This window comes from Saccopteryx leptura, chromosome 5 (assembly GCF_036850995.1).
Source record: "Saccopteryx leptura isolate mSacLep1 chromosome 5, mSacLep1_pri_phased_curated, whole genome shotgun sequence".
Lineage (NCBI taxonomy): Eukaryota > Metazoa > Chordata > Mammalia > Chiroptera > Emballonuridae > Saccopteryx > Saccopteryx leptura.
This window is the reverse complement of record NC_089507.1, coordinates 36,860,865-36,881,498: the sequence shown is the minus strand read 5'-3', so window position 1 is coordinate 36,881,498 and position 20,634 is coordinate 36,860,865. Positions and strand designations below refer to the sequence as shown.

General features: G+C 51.6%; 1 protein-coding gene across 1 annotated transcript in view; it reads left to right on the top strand.

Annotated features, from left to right (window-relative positions):
• SCFD2 (sec1 family domain containing 2) overlaps positions 1-20,634 on the top strand; it is a 400,811-nt gene that overhangs the window by 373,005 nt on the left and 7,172 nt on the right. The window contains exons 7-8 of the mRNA XM_066385304.1: positions 692-826; positions 15,153-15,272. Coding sequence (XP_066241401.1) covers positions 692-826; positions 15,153-15,272 — 255 coding nt within the window. The remainder of the gene's footprint in view (positions 1-691; positions 827-15,152; positions 15,273-20,634) is intronic.

The window sequence follows — 20,634 nt, the reverse complement described above, 5'->3', positions numbered from 1 at the left end:
AGGCTCAGACGGCGCAGCAGTGAGAGGCAGCTGCCTCCAAATTAAATGCGGAAGGGTTATTGCGGTCACAGAAAAGGAAAGCATTAAGCATTATTTATCAAAAGTTCAACTAAATTCTACTGAAATGTTTATAGTACCACGCAGCCTGCCTCCTCTTACGCCCTGACCTTGGTCAGATTCCTTTTTGGCACCTTGGCTTCTCTTTCCGGCCAAGTCGTACTTGGAGTTGAGCTCTATGGAGGAAGGAGGGCTTGCTCGGGCCTGGGCTAAACATTGTAAGAAAACATTCGAGTTTCTAGCAGAGGGGGCATAATTCTCCCAATGTTTAGGGAAAACTGGAGACCGTCTTTATGTCTATATCAAATGACAATACTTTGCTTTCCAGTATACTTCATACATAAAATGATCACTTTCAATCTTGGTTGAAAAGCTAGTCATTCTATGGTTATAGCTCCAATGAGAGAGATTTGCTAGTAGAAGGGAATATGAGAAACAATTAGTGGCAGATTACTGGGGCGAAAATTTACCCCAAAAAACCCATGTTGTTATAATTGCCCTTTCATACACAAAAGCATGACCATTGCTCACTATCAAAATAAACTTGTTTTGTTTCATCTGGTGCAGATAAAGCTGTCCTCTCTCCAGACCAAACAAACCCTGTAACTTACAGCACAATATTTTCTCTTTCCAGGCATCCTATAAGCCGTTGTTGAAGCAGGTTGTAGAGGAAATATTTGATCCTGAAAGGCCAGATCCTGTTGATATTGAACACATGTCTTCAGGCCTCACTGATCTCCTTAAAACTGGATTTAGCATGTTCATGAAGGTAAAGTAACTATGAAAAGGTAATCCTGAATGTAACGCTGTCTTTGCTGGGCGTGAAAATGCTGACACCCCCTTAACCTGTCAAATGCCACATAAGATACTGTCCAGTATTTTGGCTCTTCTGAAATCACGTACGATCTATATTTGACTTTTGGTTAAAAGCAGCCTGACCACTTGACCTGTGGTGGCGCAGTGGATAAAGCGTCGACCTGGAAATGCTGAGGTCGCCGGTTCGAAACCCTGGGCTTGCCTGGTCAAGGCACATATGGGAGTTGATGCTTCCAGCTCCTCCCCCCTTCTCTCTCTGTTTCTCTTTCTCTCTCTCTCTCTCTCTCTCTCTCTCTCCTCTCTAAAAATGAATAAATAAATTTAAAAAAGTAAAAAATAATAATAAAAGCAGCCTGACCTTCCAACCTCATGCAGATTCTTTTGATGAAAGCACTGTGATCTTTTCTGATCAGTATGTAAAGACACAAGCCCTTCAGGACAGCACTGTTGAAAATGTTTCTCTTCCTGGCCTACATTTCCATGTAACAGGAACCCATCTACTACTCTGTTGATCTTAATTAGTGCCAGTCTGTTGTTATTAATCCTAGAACCTATTATGAAGGATAATGAGTAACTCTGCTCGGTCATATGATCAGCATCACCCCAAAACCCATTTTAAAATGACTTTTGTCCCACATATTCCCAGTTGACAAGTGCTAGAATTTCTCTGGCTAATATCAAGAGTGGACCAAAATTACTGCACAGCTTTTGCAGTGGGGATGAAAGGAGGAAAAGTACACAGATGCGATCTATTTTTAACTCACTGCAAAGTTTCTGAATTTAAAAGGATCCAAACAAGATCATGGGCAGACCTCCCAGTCGATGTCAGGGTTTCAGTTGTAATAACTCTTGGAAATAACAGAATGTTTTGCCAGCTTCAAAGCGACTTTGAAATCATGAATTAATCTACATAGAAGAGCTGGCCTCTCAGAGTTCAATAAATGCCTGTGCCAGGAAAACTGGTCCACTCCAAAGCCAGAGGACAGAAGCCAGACAATCAGACTCTCAACCAAGCGGTTAACGGCTGGAGTAGACGTGCAGGTCTCCTTCCTGCTGTTCCCAATTATCATCAACTTCTGTTGCAGTGCATCACTGGTCTATTTTCTGCACGCGTGTGTGTGTGCGTGTATGTGTGTGTGTTTTAAATAACACAGCACAGATCCGCTTCTCAGAGATGTTCAGGGGCTCCTGTGTTGAACGTAAGCCCAAGGTGGTTCAACCACCCTTCGTGAGGGCTAGTTCTTACAGACACCTCCAGGCTAGATGTGGTCTCTGACCCTTCCACTTGATCACCCTATTTCTTCTGTCACGAGCTTGGACTTCACCCTGAAGAGAGACTAAAATATCAAATGTGCTCGTCCAGGTCCTGGTCAGTACGGTCTGAGGCTGGCCCAGGGGCTGTGCGTCCATTCCCAGCCAGGCTGCTGCACACTTGGTCTGGCCAAGGCCACGAGGAGAGCTGGAGCCCGCCTGCACTCTGCTCACCACACGAGTTGTTAGTTTGCGAGTAGGCACGGTGGACATGGAACGAGGCCCTGACTCACTTTTTGTCCCGTGATGCTCCACAGAAAGAACTTGTTTCTTAGCAAAAGGGTCTGCGACCAAGTACGTTTGAGAAACACTGGACTGAACAGCAAAATCCTTTGCCGCTTGACTTCCCGGTGCCTTTGAAGTGCTAATGGGCTTCGCAGCTCTGCAGGGCCCATACAGAATATCTGTTGTGGGAGGACTGTCCATGTGCATTTTCTATCACTGTTTCATAAACCATGAGTCATCACATTTTAAAAGTACCCTCGTAAACGCTACAGAGTGTTTTCTGCAGCTCTTCCTGAGGTCAGAGACTTCCCTGTCCCAAGGTGGACTCTGCCTCGGAGGAAGGTTGGAACCATCCTGGGCCAACTCTGGACGCTGTGCTTGTCCCCATTCAGACCTCTGGAGTTAGGGGTCATAGGACATGCTCCTGCACCTTGAGACTGACCTTGAAGGGAGGTTTTGAAGTTGTAAATACAAGAGAAAAGAATTTTTGTTCTCCCAACAGCTGTCAGAATCCATTCCCTGGCCCCCAGCTGCTGGGCCACTGCTCTCAGTCACCGGGGGTGTGTCATCTGTGGACAGGGGATGGGGACAGTCTCGGTGGGCTGGCCGAAGAGCCCTCCCACCCCAGTACCCTAAGGGAGAGTTGTTCTGTTCTGTTTCTACGTGGGCCTGGGCAGCTGGCTCTTCCCACCATTTCATAGAATGTGACAAGGAAAGGTACCTGTGGCCATATGTTCAGGGTCTTGACAAAAATGGGATAAATGTAAAGAGGAATAACCAATAGGGCTTTGAGAAAGCAACTGTGATTTCCCAAAGAGCTCTGTCTTTGAGATGGAGGTGAGGCCATCAGGAGAGGGTATCTCTGCTCTGCTCTAAGGCCAGTGGAGAGAAGGAGGTGCAGAATGCAGGTGGGATAGCACTTGGCCACGGCTACTTACCAGTCTCTCTGGGCCTGTTTCCCATTGTTCCTCACTTACTACCCAGAGATATGCAGCTAACCTGTTCTCAGCATGTACCATGGGATCAGCCATTCTCGTGTTTAAACCTCACAGCAATCCTAGGAGGTAGGTTCTACCATTATCCCTGCTCTGTCAATGGGGAAGCTGAGGCCCAGGCAGGTGAAGCAGTAGATGTGAACTTCCAGAAGAAGGTGAGAGTGGCTCGTACCCTTTGCTGTTCTCGGGTGTTTTCCAAAGAGCACACAGGAAATGGGACGCCAGGATCGGTCCCCAGGGCGGTCTTACTGAAAAGCCCACACTCTTCACCATGACATTTTTTAGCTTCAGTATACTTTTCAGCATTTTTTTGAAAGTTAAATATTTATCTGTCATTAATCCTTTTCTTTATAATTACTCATTAGCACAGATACTTTCCCTCCCCAGCATCTATGCGGCTCATGGCTAAAGTCCATGCCTGGACCGGGCATCAAGGCAGCCAGTGTGAGGGCCCATCTGCTGGTATCCTGTCTGCTTTTCTGGGACTTGACCCCACGACTCGTTGGCAGTGTGCACCCACCCCCACCCCGCCTCCCCAGACCAGGGGAAGGACTTTGCGTATGGCTGTAGTTGCCTCTGTAACATCACATCTCTGTATGAGCACCAGCAGTCGTTGCTTTCTTCTCACTCGCTGTCTCGCTGTTTGCCTCTGGGACCTGCTCCCCCAGCGCCCACTCAGGACCCACTGAGTGGTGCTGAGCTGAGCCTGGAAGGAACAAGAAGACGGAGCCTGATGAAATGAAGGCGTCCACGGGGGCCCCGCCCGTGCTTAGGGGACCTCAGAGAGTCCCAGAGCTGGAAACGGAGCTGAGCCACCAGTCTGTCCCTGCCCTGTCTCTGCTCTCACAGCGGTGTCGCGATGATGTCAGCTCAGGCCACGCAGGGACAGGACTGTAGACGTGGAGTGGCCGCGGGTGGACTGAGGAGCTGCTGAGCCATGTGCTGGGAAGCCGGCGGCAGCAGCGTCCCCACGGCGGGTGTGGGGAGGACACGGGACAGGGCTCTCCGGGCCCCTGACACACGTCGTCTTCAGGGCTCTGTGCCTCTTGTACGCACTCCTGTGGCTTCACTCGTACATTGTTCTCTAATGAAGTATGTTAGGTATCTTTTCCCTGACTACTGTTTTCTCACTGCACAACTTGATCAACTGTACATTAGAGATCAAGATATTATCAATTCAGTGAATTGTAATCTGTAATTTGCCATGAAAAGAAAAAGAAAAAAAAGAATAGAACAGACTAGGAAGGTGAAACCTTGCATCTAGCAAGGGAAAACAAAACAGCCCGATTCGTACCTGCACACGTAAGATTTAAATGTATCTCTTGCAATTGGTCACAATCAAAAGAATGTGAAAGCTATGGCTATGAGAATGAAGGGCTGAACTAGGTCTGTTTATTCTTCTGTATCCTCAACAATAGAGCCAAGTCCCAGATAGGCTTTACATACAGCAGGCACTCGCGGGGGGGGGGGGGGGGGGGGGGCAGAGGGGTGTTCCCAGTGGCCAGTTAGAGTCATTGGTTCCTCTGTCCAACTTTCTGCCCTTAAGCCAAAAGCTATGTTTCAGCAACTTCACAGGGGGTAGAAGATAGCAGATCCATCAGTCAACTCCAGTGACCCTCAAAGGAATCTGTGACCCTCTTTTCTAGCTGCTGCTAAGCTAGGCGAAGCTGGTCATTGTTTTGTCATTACGTAACCCCAGAGAAGCCCGGCCGTCTGCTCCCACTCGCCGCCGCGCCCCCAGATACGTGGGGGAGACGGAAGCCTGGCTCCACATCTGTCAGAGAACCCTGGCGGTCTCGTCTCCCATCCACAGCGTGCAGACCTCCTTTCTCCAACTTCTTTGTCTCTCTGGAGAACAGAGCAGTGGCAAGGGGACTGATGGTGTAGTGAGAGAACTCAAAGGAAGTCGAGAGGAGAAATGTCCTAACAGGTGGTCGGCAGCAGGATGAGTCTTACCCAGGGAGATTTAGGGACCTCTTTTCTATTTAACAACTGTAATGTTTTTGTTTGGCTTTGTAAATAATAGAAGGTCATCTAGTGTATGGCTAACAGCACTTTCTTCTAACTGCTTGTATCCGCTTACAGGAGGCAGTAGAGTAGTGGTAACCGGTTTGAGTCAGATTGTCTGGGTTAGAACTTGAGCTCCGCCACTCAGTTGTGTGACCCGAGAGCATCATTTCACCTCTCCAGACACAAGTCTCCTCATCTGTGAAATGAGGATAAAAACAGTACCAACTGTATGAGTCTGTTATGAGAATTAAATGAGCTAATGCATACGATCACTCAGAGCAGTGCCTGGCCTACAGGAAGCGCTGGTTCAGTATTTCCTAGTCTCGTCTTTCTGAGTTTGTGATCCTGGCCAGACTGCGACTCTCGAGAAAGTCCACCTGGAGTATCTTTGTACCCCTGTGCACAGCCAGGACTTGGGCATTTGGCGCATACAGACTAACTGCTGCATGAACAAGCATTTAAGATACCCACAGGTTTCATATTTCCATTTTGGTTTGCTGTTGCCAGAGAGACATGGAGTTCTAAATGTTCTTTGTGTTGTGTTGGTGGGAAGCCGTGTTTATAAGACTTCACGTATTTCTCTAGACTTCTTTTTCTTCTCCACTGTGTGTCGAACCTGTTGCTATCCCCAGTCTTGGGGGCTAGGACCTTGCCCCTCCTGGGGGAAGCTGTAGGAGCTGGTGAAATTCTGCACAGTGACAAGATGGCTCAAAAGGAATAGAGGCCATGAGGAACAGACCCTGGCCGCCCAAGACACAGACTCCACCGGGAACACTCCGGAAGCATGGTCTGCAGGTGCCGGGAGAGCAGTGCTCTGCCCCACAGGTGTTCGGGGCTCCCCTCACAGCCTCCACGCTGTGGGGGACTGGAGGCCTCAATCCCAGACACTGGGAAGTGGCTCACAGAAATCAACCTTATTCAGGTAAAGGTCTGCAGGCAGTGAAAGTTAAGAACAATGCCTGTGTGTCTAAGATTCTCTGCATCAAACAAATGCTCTGTGAGAGGGAAGTCAGAGCAACTGGATTTTGCCCTTATTATAGCCAGACCCTTGTTTGCATCATCCTGCAACTTGTTAAAATCCCTCTCTTTCTATTGCTTTAGCGTGCTTTTCTGTACACATCAGACTGCCAGAGAAGTCTCTCATCCCCACCTGTTCTGGTTATCCATTACTGCAAGAAGCTGTCTCCAAACATTGGCTTGAGATAATATTGACCATTTATTTTGTCCATGGAGTTGTACTCTAGGCAGAGCTCAACAGGGAAGGATTCACCTGCAAGATGGCACATTCCCCATTGATGCTGACTGTTGGCTGGAGCTCAGCCTAGCCTGTGAGCTAAGGCACTCAGTCCTCCCCACGTGGCCTGTGCTTCCTCACGGCATGGCGGCTGTGTTCCAAGGACACGCATCCTGAGAGAGGGCCAGGTGAAGCCTCAGATGTCACATAGCATTTCTCCCACAGTACTCCATTTGTCCAGGCAGTCACAAATGCCCACGCAGGGTCACGGGGACGGGACGGAATCTTTTCCTCCAGAAAAGGGAACAAGAGCATGAAGAACAGAAAATATTATTGTGGCCACTTTAGGAAAATACAATATGTCCCCAACTAAATATACGTTTGACTCTCGGCAAGGACAGTGTTTGGCTAATTCCAATTTCCCTTCAATCAAGAAGACAAAAAAGTCACTTACACTTCTGACCTGGTTTCAGAATAAGTGAGCCCAAAAGGCTTTGGTAATGAGAGGTCTGTCTGCTGTTTTCCCACTGTCTTTTTTTTTTTTTAAGATTTTATTTATTGATTTTAGAGAGAGAGGGAGGGAGAGAGAGGGAGGAAGCAATACCATAGTTGCTTCACTTTAGTTGTTCACTGATTGCTTCTCGTATATGCCATGACCTGAGCAAGCCCAAGGTTTCAAACCAGCAATCTCACCAGGTCGATGCTCTATCCACTGCGCCACTACAGGTCAGGCACCCATAATCATTTTTAATAATATAATTTTTTAAAAAAAAACAACACAAACCTTGGGAGAGGAGTGATAAGTAAACGAGCTGCAAACCCTTCCTCTCCCAGGTTCTCTGCATCAAGCCCTGTAAGGTAAAGCAGACACACTAGGAGGAGAGCGACCGGACGGCGAGATCCTTCTTCATGCAGCTCTGAGACGGTGTTTCAAGTCAGCCAAAGGCACCCCTCCGCCAGGGGAGACTTGTGGTTAGCCACTAAAGCTGTCGGCTTCAAAGGGCAGTGCCCTAGGGGCAGGGGGGTCTCAAACTGGAGAGAAACGGCTTTGGCAGAACCTGACAGTCTTCAAACAGCCAAGTCTTCTCTCCAAATGCTTGTTCACGGAGCACCTTGATCTCCTTAGAGGAAAGCTTGATAGTGATCTAATAAATAAATAGAAACATACCTTCCCCCTCTTGCTACAACGTTAATTTAATTTAAAACTAGCATGTCTAATAGGCAGCACTTTTAAAATGCATTTCTGGAATTTGTGGTTTGGATTTCAGTCTCCTGAAAATAATATACTTTATATCTACTCCATGTGTTTGGACCCCAACTTGTTTTGACTAAAGGACATGATTTGTCAAGATGTTTTCTCTGCTGGAATGGGCGTGAGAAGGGTGGTTTTATCTAAAAATTGCATGAGGCCATTTTATTTTTTTATGTGTACTTTTAAGAAGTTTTTGTTGTTGTTGTTCCATTTCTTATATGGCCATGCTTAATTAGGAAAAAATAAGAGATTTATGGAAAAGGGTCCAAGGAGACCGAGTGCTCGGCTCTGGGCCCTTAATCTGTGTTGGTACGAGGGGGCCATGGCCTTGGTGGCAATAGGAAAAGGCCCCCAGGGGAAGGCAGAGAACTGCTCAGGCAGGCCCTGGGCAGCTGGGGGGGGGGGGGGCTGAATTCTTTCAGTTGCAGTTAAAATGCCAACAAATTGCACTAACTTTAAGAAGAAAAAAAAAAAGGATAATTTGCTGTGAGGACCAAAGACTGTCTCAGGGAACGGAAGGACAGGGACGCAGCGGGCCCCAGGGAGGAAGGCGCTGAGGAGTGGAGAGCCATCTGGAACCCAGACAGTGCTTTGAGACACGCTCTAGCCTACAGAAGATGCCGGGACGGTGCCCAGCACTCTGTAGGTCCTCAATAAGTGTTAGTCGAACGAATGGCTGGAGAGCTATGCCACAGCTTTTGGTTCTTTGTAAGAATTCGGCATTGATTCAGCTTGGTCTCTCTTAGGTTAGGTCTTGACTCCCAGTGAAAAATCTAGAGGTGGCCCAGCCTGGGCCAGAGATCCATTCTTAGACCGTTACTTAACCATGGCTGAGGGGCAGGATCAGACTCTAACCGCATGGCTGTCGGGAGCATGCCTCACGGCCATGGAGACTGTTGACGTGTGGGTTGGAAAGACCTCCAGAGGCAGCTACAGCAGGGGGAGCACTCTGTGGGGATGAGGGACAAAAATCACGAGCATCCGGTGGCCGTTGACATCAGATCCTTGGGCTGTAAGAGCTGGACATTCCTGGAGGTCATCGAGTCCAGCTCCTCATTGTTGACATAAGAAAAACAGGACTCGGAGGGTTGAACGGTTGGCTTTGGTCAGTTATACTTACGGGTATTTCTGACAAGAGGAAAACATCTCAGCACTTGGTGTTTGTTGACTAAGTACACGTTCTAGACTTTCTGTTTTCAACAGTATTTACAACCACTGTTTGTATTTTCTTCTTCTTAATTATACTCCGTACTGTGAGGTAGGGGTTGATTTTTGTCTAACATTAATCAAGTATGATCCATAAATCCTACTGAGATGGACTTTGGTAGGAATCGTGAAACAAAAACAGAAACGTGGTGGTGACAGTCTGCGCACTCCGGCTGCTGGTGAGCGATGACTGGAGCTCGTGTGTGTGCTCCCACTGTGGTGGGAAAGAAGGTGCCCAGACGCCGCTGCGGAGCTTACAGTGTGCTAGGGAGGTCGACCAGGAGACGGAGGACTGCAGGGAGGAGAGAGAAGTGGGGTGCCAGAGGGGCGTGAAGCACAGAAAAGGAGGAGCTCGGTCCCCAGAGGGGCTGGGTGTGCTCAGACCAGTAGCAGTTAGGGGCAGAGTGACAACTGGCCGTGGTGCACAGAAGGACTTACAGGTGGGTCTTCGAATGGCCTGTGGGAGCAGAAGAATAGAAGCCAGATAAGCAGATGCTACATCATAAAGGGCTGAAGGGTAGACATTTGACCTGGAATAATGAGGCACCACTGAAGGTGTTTTAGAAATAGATAGCCACTTTATATTTTGTCAAGTTCGTCTTGGCAGCCGGGCAAGAGGGGGAAGGAGGCCAGGCTGGTGCCCGGCTGGAGGGGGAAGGTGAGAGGCGAGCCGGCACTCGGGGTGGGCTGAGGGCAGAGGGCGGAGAGCAGGCGCTGCAGTTCCGCAGGCCTCGGTGTTGATTGGATGAGGGAGTAAATGAGAGGACAAGCTACTTACCTCATTGAGCCTCAGTTGCCCATATCTGTAAAGTAGAGCCTCTAACTACTTCATAGATTCTAAGGATTGCACAGAGAAATGCACAACCCCTGCTTTCTTTTCCTCTGTAGCACTTACCACCCTTCTTTTTAACCATTTACTTACTGGTTTTGTCATTCTCCCCCCAAAAAATGCCAGTTTTGTAACAGCAGGGATTCCTGTCTGCTTTCTTCACTGCTGAATCCCTGATATCTAGAGAAGTGTCTGGCTCATAGTAGCTGCTCAATAAATAGTTGTGGGCTAGATCAATAAATAAGTAAAACAAACACAGCGCTAGACGTGAAGTGTTCGTTGACTCTGGCTACGTGCTTCCGAGTTCCTGTTGGGGGTATAAGCCATTACCAAGCCATCTTCAAAGTCAGCGTAACTGTTCTCCGGGCCTTGTGCCCTTAATGCCAAAGCTTCCTTTGCACTTTCCTGCCCGCTGTTCAGGAACAGGGGACCTGACCCTTGCTGGCGCTAGAGGCCAGTGAGTCACACATGGATAGACTCTGAACGGAGGAGACTTGGCAGCAGGATTCCCAGAACTCCTGGAGAAGTCCAGAAAAACCAGAAGCAGCGGAAACCCTGCTCATGGAAACCAACCAGGACATCAAAGAGCGCTCTGGGGCCCACAGCTGCAGAGAAGGTTTCGACAGCGTCGGCTTCAAAGGCTGGGATGGGTGGTAGGAAGAAACGATCTTATCTGACCAGAACTGAGGTCTTCAAGTCACAGCCAGCAAAAGTTTGGAAAACGAAAAAGCGAGCGGTGAGCCTGCTTGCTCTATTAATCCGTGTGTTTGCAAAGGCAGTCATGATGCTTGAATCTTTCATCTTCAAAGTGCCTTATGCCACAAACTCACATGCAAACGGGACCCAGCCTGTGTGGTGCACTGTAAGACATGTGTTATTTTGATGGAAAAGACTTCACTGCCCAATTGCCTGCTGACTTGACATGTGCTAAAAGGAAAGTCTGGTATCAAAACATATATCTAAACAGAAACCAAAATAGCAAACAGCAACATGCATTAATCAGACCCGTCTATTTGTACCAAAATCCACATTCCCTCAGCTCTCTGGCCCCAGGGTACTGTTCTTTGTTGTTGCCATTCATTTCTTTTTCCCTTTTCATCTTTCAGTACATCCTTCCAAGATTCTCACCATGTGCTTCAGAGTCCAGACTCTCTTATGGAAAACATATGTGTCTGGGAACATACTGTACCCCTTGGAGTTCTGGAGCCAGTTTTATTTCTGTCCCAAGACTAAGTGAGAAACAACAATTGTTTGTAGGACTGTAGGTAACTTCGGGTTAGTGTAAAGTTAGGAGGAACCACACGTAAAGCAAAGAGAGTTTCTAAAAGACCTCTAAAGAAAGAGGAGCATCTTCAGTTCACCCATGGGTCTCATTCATTCTTTCATTGGTCTTTTTAGTGCAACATTTGTTGAAAGTTCACCATAAACTAGGTCAGTGCTCAGAGCCAAAATACCAAAGTAAATTTGATCAGTCCCTACCCTCTAGAATCTTACAATCTAGGAGAGGAGACAGGCCAGGATAAGAAGGTTAGCAGTCCAGTTTGACAAGACCAAGGCAGAAGTATCTGTCAGATTTAGGTCATGGGGCAGGAATTGAGAGATGGTTAGGGAGAGGATGCTTTTTAAAGAGACTAAGAGGGGCCTGACCGGTGGTGGTACAGTGGAGAGAGCATCGATCTGAGATGCTGAGATCCCAGGTTCAAAACTCCAAGGTCGCTGGTTTGAGGGTGGGGTTGCCACCTTGAGTGTGGGGTCACCAGCTTGAGCACAGAATCATCAACACAAGCACAAAAGTCACTGGCTTGAATTCTAACGATGCTGGCTTGAACCCAAGGTCACTAGCTTGAACCCAAGGTCGCCGGCTTGAGCAAGGGGTCACTGGCTTGGCTTGATCCCCCGGTCAAGGCATATATGAGAAGCAATCAATAAACAATTAAACTGACACAACTATGAATTGATGCTTCTCATCTCTCTCTCCCTCTTCCTCTCTCTCTCTCTCTCTCAAAAAAAAAAAAAAAAAAGACTAAGAGGGAAAGGGAAGGAGGTAAAGAAGAGGAGGCAAGAGTACTTTACACAGAAGAAACTATATATGCCACATAAAATCATACGATGCATATGATATTCAAATTCTTTAATAACTGAAACATCATGGGCACGCACAGAGGCCAAAGCCCGCCTGGGGCCCCAAGCAATGCCTGTGGACTGCGGGTCTTTCCTACTCATATGGGAAAATCTCAGGGTATAGTGGAGTGAAAAAACCAAGGTATGATACTGAGTGTTATAAGTCAAGACGTTAGTTACCCTTGGTGAGGGAATGACAGGAGGGAGCCAGAAGGGGGTCCCCAGGGTCCTGGCTTTCTGTTTCTTGATCTGAGTGCCGATCACACAGGTTTGTAAGCTTTGTGAAAATAATTCGACTTGAACACTTGTGATAAATGCTCTTTTCAGCACAAATGTTTAATAAAGTGTCATATGTCTGCCAAAATGTTCCAAAACAAATAAACAAATACTATGCATTTAGGCAAGTCTCAATTTATTGTGAATGATTTCAGCAAATAGTGTGTGTGCAGGAGATAAAAATAGAGAATGTAAAGTAAAGCCATGTTGTAAGAGCCTATGTACTGAGTTAAGGAGTTTGAACTTCATCCTCAGAACTAAGAGATGCTTTGGAGAGGATGTGAGCCTGTGCTGGAGCTGAGGGCGTTAGACTGTGGCCTCCAGGCCTGGGTCTCTGGTTCCACGATGTAGTCACTGTGTCATGATGTATACACTTCAAGCTCTTCATCTGCAAAATACGCTAGTGATTTTGTTTGCCTCCTAAGAATGTTCTGAGAATTGAATAAGACAATATACAAAAATATTTAGTATAGTGGGCACTGTATTCAGTAATAAATATTTGCCTTTTAGAAAGCTTCCTCGAGCAGGAATGAGGAGAATGGCTGGGGGGTTGGGAGGGGACAGACCAGGGACAGATACTTGAATCAGAAGGCCATGGCACCCTGTCTTCCTTCTTTTCCATTCTGAATTTCCTCCCTAGAAGCCAACGAGTCACTTTTATAACCGGAAGCACTTAATGTGTTATCTTTTTAAGTGTTTTCAAATAAGATGTTGAAAAGTAGGTCTATTCAGGGGAGGGAGCCAGAAGAACCCACTGAGAAGGACGCTGGAGCAGAGATAAGAGATGCTTCCTCTCAGCCTGCTGCCCCGTCCTGCTACTCCCGGGGACTGTCCAGCCGCTCCACCAGGGCCTGTGCCTCGGAGTGTGGGTCAGTGAATGCACTCACCACCTCTCAGCCTGCTGCCCCGTCCTGCTACTCCCGGGGACGTCCAGCCGCTCCACCAGGGCCTGTGCCTCGGAGTGTGGGTCAGTGAATACAGTCACCACCTCTCAGCCTGCTGCCCCGTCCTGCTACTCCCGGGGACGTCCAGCTGCTCCACCAGGGCCTGTGCCTCGGAGTGTGGATCAGTGAATGCACTCACCACCTCTCAGCCTGCTGCCCCGTCCTGCTACTCCCGGGGACGTCCAGCCACTCCACCAGGGCCTGTGCCTCGGAGTGTGGGTCAGTGAATGCACTCACCACCTGTCAGCCTGCTGCCCCGTCCTGCTACTCCCGGGGACATCCAGCCGCTCCACCAGGGCCTGTGCCTCGGAGTGTGGGTCAGTGAATGCACTCACCACCTCTCAGCCTGCTGCCCCGTCCTGCTACTCCCGGGGACTGTCCAGCCGCTCCACCAGGGCCTGTGCTCGGAGTGTGGGTCAGTGAACACTCACCACCTGTCAGCCTGCTGCCCCATCCTGCTACTCCCGGGGACATCCAGCCACTCCAGGGCCTGTGCCTCGGAGTGTGGATCAGTGAATGCACTCACCACCTCTCTGTGGAGTCGGAGCCCGTTTCTCCCACCTCTGGCTTCAGTGGACACGGAGCAGCGGCAGCAGCCTGCCTGTGATGCCCACTCTCCCGTGTCCTGGCCGGGCTTCCAGCCCCTCCACCCAGCTGGTGGCTGCCGGCCAGACTTAGCTCATACCACTTGTCCTGCCAACCTGTAACAAACCAACTCTGACTTCCAGATGGGGCTGAAAACTTTGTCTTCCAGAACCCCCTCTGGTCCCCTTCAGTTAGTCACTAAGTCCATGTGCTGTTCCCTTTGCATCTCCTGAGGGGTTACAGTGAGTCCTTCTCATTTTAGTGTCTAACAGCCTAACCGGTGGTGGCGCAGTGGATAAAGTGTCGACCTGGAAATGCTGAGGTCGCCGGTTCAAAACCCTGGGCTTGCCTGGTCAAGGCACATATAGGAGTTGATGCTTCCAGCTCCTCCCCACCTTCTCTCTCTCTCTCTCTCCCTCTCTCTCTCTCTCCCTTTCTCTCTTCTCTCTAAAATGAATAAATAAAATTTAAAAAAAAAACCTAAAACTAGTGTCTAACAATACTCTGCCTCGTTGGTGAAACCGTAGCAGCAGGAGAAGTTGCCCACAGCCTCCAGTGGAGCGCTCCACGCAGAGGCGTTCCGAGGACGGCTGGCTGGCAGGAGACAAGGGAAGGGGTGAAGCTGTGAGAGACTGCGAGCCTCTGAGGGTGGGCGGCGGTCTTCTTCATCCTTTTACCCCTTCACCACCGCCGCCCTGGGGCTTTCACCACCACCAGTTCCACGGACACTTACTGCGCACCTACTACTTGCCAGAAACCACTCCATGTAAGCTGGAAAGCCAGCGGGGAATGGTGACGAGGTCCCGTCTTGCGGAGTGTACGTTCCAGTAGAGGTGACAGCCAGTGAGGGAACGAGCAAACAAGCAGGTTAACCGCAGGCTGTCGTGAGCGCCTCACGGGAAATAAACAGAGCTGTGTAACAAAGAAGGGGCCTGCTTGTGTTCAGGACTGAAGGCTGATGTGGAAGGAATAGGTTGCCCCTTGTTAGTTTTACCCCAATAAGCCTTCGCTCCTTATGTAATGCCCCCAGTGCTCAAACTTTTCTTTCAATAAACTATTTATTTGAAGGGACGTAAAAAGGTGACCTCTTGTGCATTTTCCTGGTCCATGGTTCGCAAACCGCTGACACATCTGATTGCTAACAAATCATAATCTCTCTAAGGGTCCTTTCTGTCGCCTGCTCTTTGCCGGTCGCAGCCCTGGGGCCCAAGGAAGGCCGCTGCAGACGGCACCCAGCGGCACGGCGCCCGCACCACCGCCCGTCTGATGCCCGTGCTGGTTTGTCTTACAGGTGAGCCGGCCCCATCCCAGCGACCATCCTCTCCTGATCCTCTTTGTGGTAGGCGGAGTCACAGTCTCTGAAGCCAAAATGATCAAAGACCTTGTGCCATCTCTGAAGCCAGGAACCCAGGTACGGAGACCTTGGTGATGTGAACGAGAGTCCCTGGGCAGGAGTGGGAGGGGGGCGAGGGGCTTTCATCAGGCTTCCCATCTCCACCCCGGCTGCTGTCCATCTGCTCCTTCCATGTCACCGTCTCCTTCTGCAGGCCCAGGTCAGCCGTCCTTCTGGGGGGGCACAGGGGCTCTCCTTTTAGTCCTGTCCTGCCTCTGGCTCCACGGGCTGCGTGGCTTGTCCCTCTTCCCGGTTCCTGCATGTGTCCTCTGGTGTCCAGTCAGCACTGAGTTCCCCCTTCCCGGCTCCTGCATGTGTCCTCTGGTGTCCAGTCAGCACTGAGTTCCCCCTTCCCGGTTCCTGCATGTGTCCTCTGGTGTCCAGTCAGCACTGAGTTCCCCCTTCCCGGTTCCTGCATGTGTCCTCTGGTGTCCAGTCAGCACTGAGTTCCCCCTTCCCGGCTCCTGCATGTGTCCTCTGGTGTCCAGTCAGCACTGAGTTCCCCCTTCCCGGTTCCTGCATGTGTCCTCTGGTGTCCAGTCAGCACTGAGCTCCCCCTTCCCGGCTCCTGCATGTGTCCTCTGGTGTCCAGTCAGCACTGAGTTCCCCCTTCCCGGCTCCTGCATGTGTCCTCTGGTGTCCAGTCAGCACTGAGCTCCCCCTTCCCGGCTCCTGCATGTGTCCTCTGGTGTCCAGTCAGCACTGAGTTCCCTCTTCCCGGCTCCTGCATGTGTCCTCTGGTGTCCAGTCAGCACTGAGTTCCCTCTTCCCGGCTCCTGCATGTGTCCTCTGGTGTCCAGTCAGCACTGAGTTCCCCCTTCCCGGCTCCTGCATGTGTCCTCTGGTGTCCAGTCAGCACTGAGTTCCCCCTTCCTGGTTCCTGCATGTGTCCTCTGGTGTCCAGTCAGCACTGAGTTCCCTCTTCCCGGTTCCTGCATGTGTCCTCTGGTGTCCAGTCAGCACTGAGTTCCCTCTTCCCGTTCCTGCATGTGTCCTCTGGTGTCCAGTCAGCACTGAGTTCCCCCTTCCCGGCTCCTGCATGTGTCCTCTGGTGTCCAGTCAGCACTGAGTTCCCCCTTCCCGGCTCCTGCATGTGTCCTCTGGTGTCCAGTCAGCACTGAGCTCCCCCTTCCCGGTTCCTGCATGTGTCCTCTGGTGTCCAGTCAGCACTGAGTTCCCGGCTCCTGCATGTGTCCTCTGGTGTCCAGTCAGCACTGAGTTCCCGGCTCCTGCATGTGTCCTCTGGTGTCCAGTCAGCACTGAGTTCCCTGTTCCCGGCTCCTGCATGTGTCCTCTGGTGTCCAGTCAGCACTGAGTTCCCTCTTCCCGGCTCCTGCATGTGTCCTCTGGTGTCCAGTCAGCACTGAGTTCCCTCTTCCCGGCTCCTGCATGTGTCCTCTGGTGTCCAGTCAGCACTGAGTTCCCTCTTCCCGGCTCCTGCATGTGTCCTCTGGTGTCCAGTCAGCACTGAGTTCCCTCTTCCCGGTTCCTGCATGTGTCCTCTGGTGTCCAGTCAGCACTGAGTTCCCTCTTCCCGGTTCCTGCATGTGTCCTCTGGTGTCCAGTCAGCACTGAGTTCCCCCTTCCCGGCTCCTGCATGTGTCCTCTGGTGTCCAGTCAGCACTGAGTTCCCCCTTCCCGGCTCCTGCATGTGTCCTCTGGTGTCCAGTCAGCACTGAGTTCCCCCTTCCTGGTTCCTGCATGTGTCCTCTGGTGTCCAGTCAGCACTGAGTTCCCCCTTCCCGGCTCCTGCATGTGTCCTCTGGTGTCCAGTCAGCACTGAGTTCCCCCTTCCCGGCTCCTGCATGTGTCCTCTGGTGTCCAGTCAGCACTGAGTTCCCCCTTCCCGGTTCCTGCATGTGTCCTCTGGTGTCCAGTCAGCACTGAGTTCCCGGCTCCTGCATGTGTCCTCTGGTGTCCAGTCAGCACTGAGTTCCCTGTTCCCGGCTCCTGCATGTGTCCTCTGGTGTCCAGTCAGCACTGAGTTCCCCCTTCCCGGCTCCTGCATGTGTCCTCTGGTGTCCAGTCAGCACTGAGTTCCCTCTTCCCGGCTCCTGCATGTGTCCTCTGGTGTCCAGTCAGCACTGAGTTCCCTGTTCCCGGCTCCTGCATGTGTCCTCTGGTGTCCAGTCAGCACTGAGTTCCCTGTTCCCGGCTCCTGCATGTGTCCTCTGGTGTCCAGTCAGCACTGAGTTCCCCTCTTCCCGGTTCCTGCATGTGTCCTCTGGTGTCCAGTCAGCACTGAGTTCCCCCTTCCCGGTTCCTGCATGTGTCCTCTGGTGTCCAGTCAGCACTGAGCTCCCCCTTCCCGGTTCCTGCATGTGTCCTCTGGTGTCCAGTCAGCACTGAGTTCCCCCTTCCCGGCTCCTGCATGTGTCCTCTGGTGTCCAGTCAGCACTGAGTTCCCTCTTTGCGGCTCCTGCATGTGTCCTCTGGTGTCCAGTCAGCACTGAGTTCCCCCTTCCCGGCTCCTGCATGTGTCCTCTGGTGTCCAGTCAGCACTGAGTTCCCCCTTCCCGGCTCCTGCATGTGTCCTCTGGTGTCCAGTCAGCACTGAGTTCCCGGCTCCTGCATGTGTCCTCTGGTGTCCAGTCAGCACTGAGTTCCCCCTTCCCGGCTCCTGCATGTGTCCTCTGGTGTCCAGTCAGCACTGAGTTCCCGGCTCCTGCATGTGTCCTCTGGTGTCCAGTCAGCACTGAGTTCCCTCTTCCCGGCTCCTGCATGTGTCCTCTGGTGTCCAGTCAGCACTGAGTTCCCTCTTCCCGGCTCCTGCATGTGTCCTCTGGTGTCCAGTCAGCACTGAGTTCCCTCTTCCCGGCTCCTGCATGTGTCCTCTGGTGTCCAGTCAGCACTGAGTTCCCTCTTCCCGGCTCCTGCATGTGTCCTCTGGTGTCCAGTCAGCACTGAGCTCCCCCTTCCCGGTTCCTGCATGTGTCCTCTGGTGTCCAGTCAGCACTGAGTTCCCCCTTCCCGGCTCCTGCATGTGTCCTCTGGTGTCCAGTCAGCACTTAGTCCCCCTTCCCGGCTCCTGCATGTGTCCTCTGGTGTCCAGTCAGCACTGAGCTCCCCCTTCCTGGCTCCTGCATGTGTCCTCTGGTGTCCAGTCAGCACTGAGCTCCCCCTTCCCGGCTCCTGCATGTGTCCTCTGGTGTCCAGTCAGCACTGAGCTCCCCCTTCCCGGTTCCTGCATGTGTCCTCTGGTGTCCAGTCAGCACTTAGTCCCCCTTCCCGGCTCCTGCATGTGTCCTCTGGTGTCCAGTCAGCACTGAGTCCCTCAGGAGTCTTCTTCACTGCCTTCCAGCCTCCAGATGGCCGAGGGCAACCCGGGCTTCCCACTGTGGCAGTTAGGGACCCGGCTGGAGGACTGGGGGCAGCGCATTGCCATGACAATGCAAGTGTAGACTTGTTCTCTGTAGCCTCCTGTCGGGTCCCATCTCACTCCCCCAGAAAGTGGCCTGGTGTTTAAGAACATAGGCCTCTGGATTTCAGGTGATCTAGGAGAGAAAGGCGCTCGGTCTTCTCGTTTAGAAAGTGGGGCGGGGAGGCTGCGACTCTTAGATAAGTGCCCCGTACATCTTAGCACAGCGCCCGGTCCATAGCCCTCCATAGAGGGTGGCACAGTTATCATCAACCACTTCTGAGGAGTCGGCACCCTGCTCGCAGGAGGGCTGAGGCTCTGGCATGAGTCAGCCGGCACCCACGAGAACGGCTTCCGGAGAAGGAGAGGTCCTGCCCGGGAAGCTCTGGCCTGGCTGGGGAAGCGGACCCTGTCCCTCGGGGCAACGAAAACCCTGCCTCAGTAGGTCCCCAAAACAGGTCCTGAGACGGAGGCGGGCGCAGGTGGTTTACCTGAAGGTGATTTCAAGGAGCAGAAAAGAGAAACAGCAGAGGGAGGAGAACCAGAGAGGGTGCCTCGTGGAGGTGGCTGCTGCCGGGCGTCGCTGAGGGTCGGTCCTCTGGAGGCCCCAGGAGCCGGGTTTGCACACCTCAGAGCCATCCTGCTGGGCCACCGGGAGTCTCAGACACCTTCTCATAGACTCCCTCCTCCCACACGACCCCGTCGTGACTCGCCTCAGCTCCGCGCCCCCCTGCACACTGCTGAGCAGCTTGCGTGGTTTGGAGAAACAGAACAGAGGCACATCTGGTGATTCCGGGGCGGGGCACTGGTCGTGCAGGAAGCTGATCACAGCTGCACAGACACCAGGGGTTCCCCTCCAGGCCTGGTTGCCATGGGTGCTGGAGTCTTTGTCTCCCACCTCCACCTTCTGCTGAAACTTCACCAGCTGTGACCACGACAGGTGACAGTAACAGCAGCCAGCCACGCTGTGCCCTCGTTCTGGCCTTCTGTGAAGTTCCACTTCCCATTGCAGGCCTTTCCTGCATCTCCACCGGCATCTGAAGGGCGTACTCCGCAGCGCGGCATCGGCCACGTGCCTGCTGCTCCCTGCCGGCCGGCCCGTCTCCTCCTGGAGGAGGAAGGCCATGGCTTCCCAGGCCCGGGCACAGGCAGGAGCTCCGGAAGCCTGGCGGTCTGGTGGCTTGAGTGGCTGCAGGAGAACTGGGGTGGTGTTGGAATGGGCCACCTGGTAAGGCAGAGAAGACCTGGTCCCTGTTTTTCTCCAGATACCCACCTGTGAAATGGGCTACTTGGGAGCTACAGTAGGTTCTTGAGCAGGGGAGTGACCAGTCATTGGCTGTGACCACTTCTGCTGTTACTGTCACCTGTCATGGTCACAGCTGGAGACGTTTCTAACAAAGTGGTAAATTCTGCCTCATTTAACACCCTCTCTGTCAGCAGTGTTAAGGATCTATTTAGTGAGCCATTGCCTTTTTAGCCAGATTTTTTTTTTAAATCAGAAAGCACACGTCTCGCTGCCCCTAACACGGTGAATCACATTCTTAGCGCTTCAGAACAGCCATGCATTGTAACAGCCTGACAGACATGTTAATCCCCACTCTACAAGGATAAAATGTGGACATTTCAGAGCCAAGGGACCGGAGCTTGACAACAGAGACCAAATCCGCAGTGGCTTTACTGCAGTGTGACCCTGTGTTCAGTCATCTGCGGAGGGAGCTTCTCAAAGACTTTTGGGCTTAAAGAGCAGCCTCAGCTGCTACCTGTCCTTTGTGCAGAACGTCCCCGAAGTGTTAACAGACCAGCAGAGAGTTCTCATCCTGCTCTTCACCTCCGGGTCTCTGAAAGGAGGTGGATTACCTGGTGTTTGCTGGAGTGACAGCTGTGGAGGCAAATCCTCTCTTAGAGATCAGCAGACTCGCACCTGCCTGGCCCTGCAGCTACCTCTGCCCAGACCCCCGGGCACGAGCAGCCTCCTGCTTCCAGCAGTGCGAGCCGGGCCTTGCTGCTCCAGCCGTGCACACC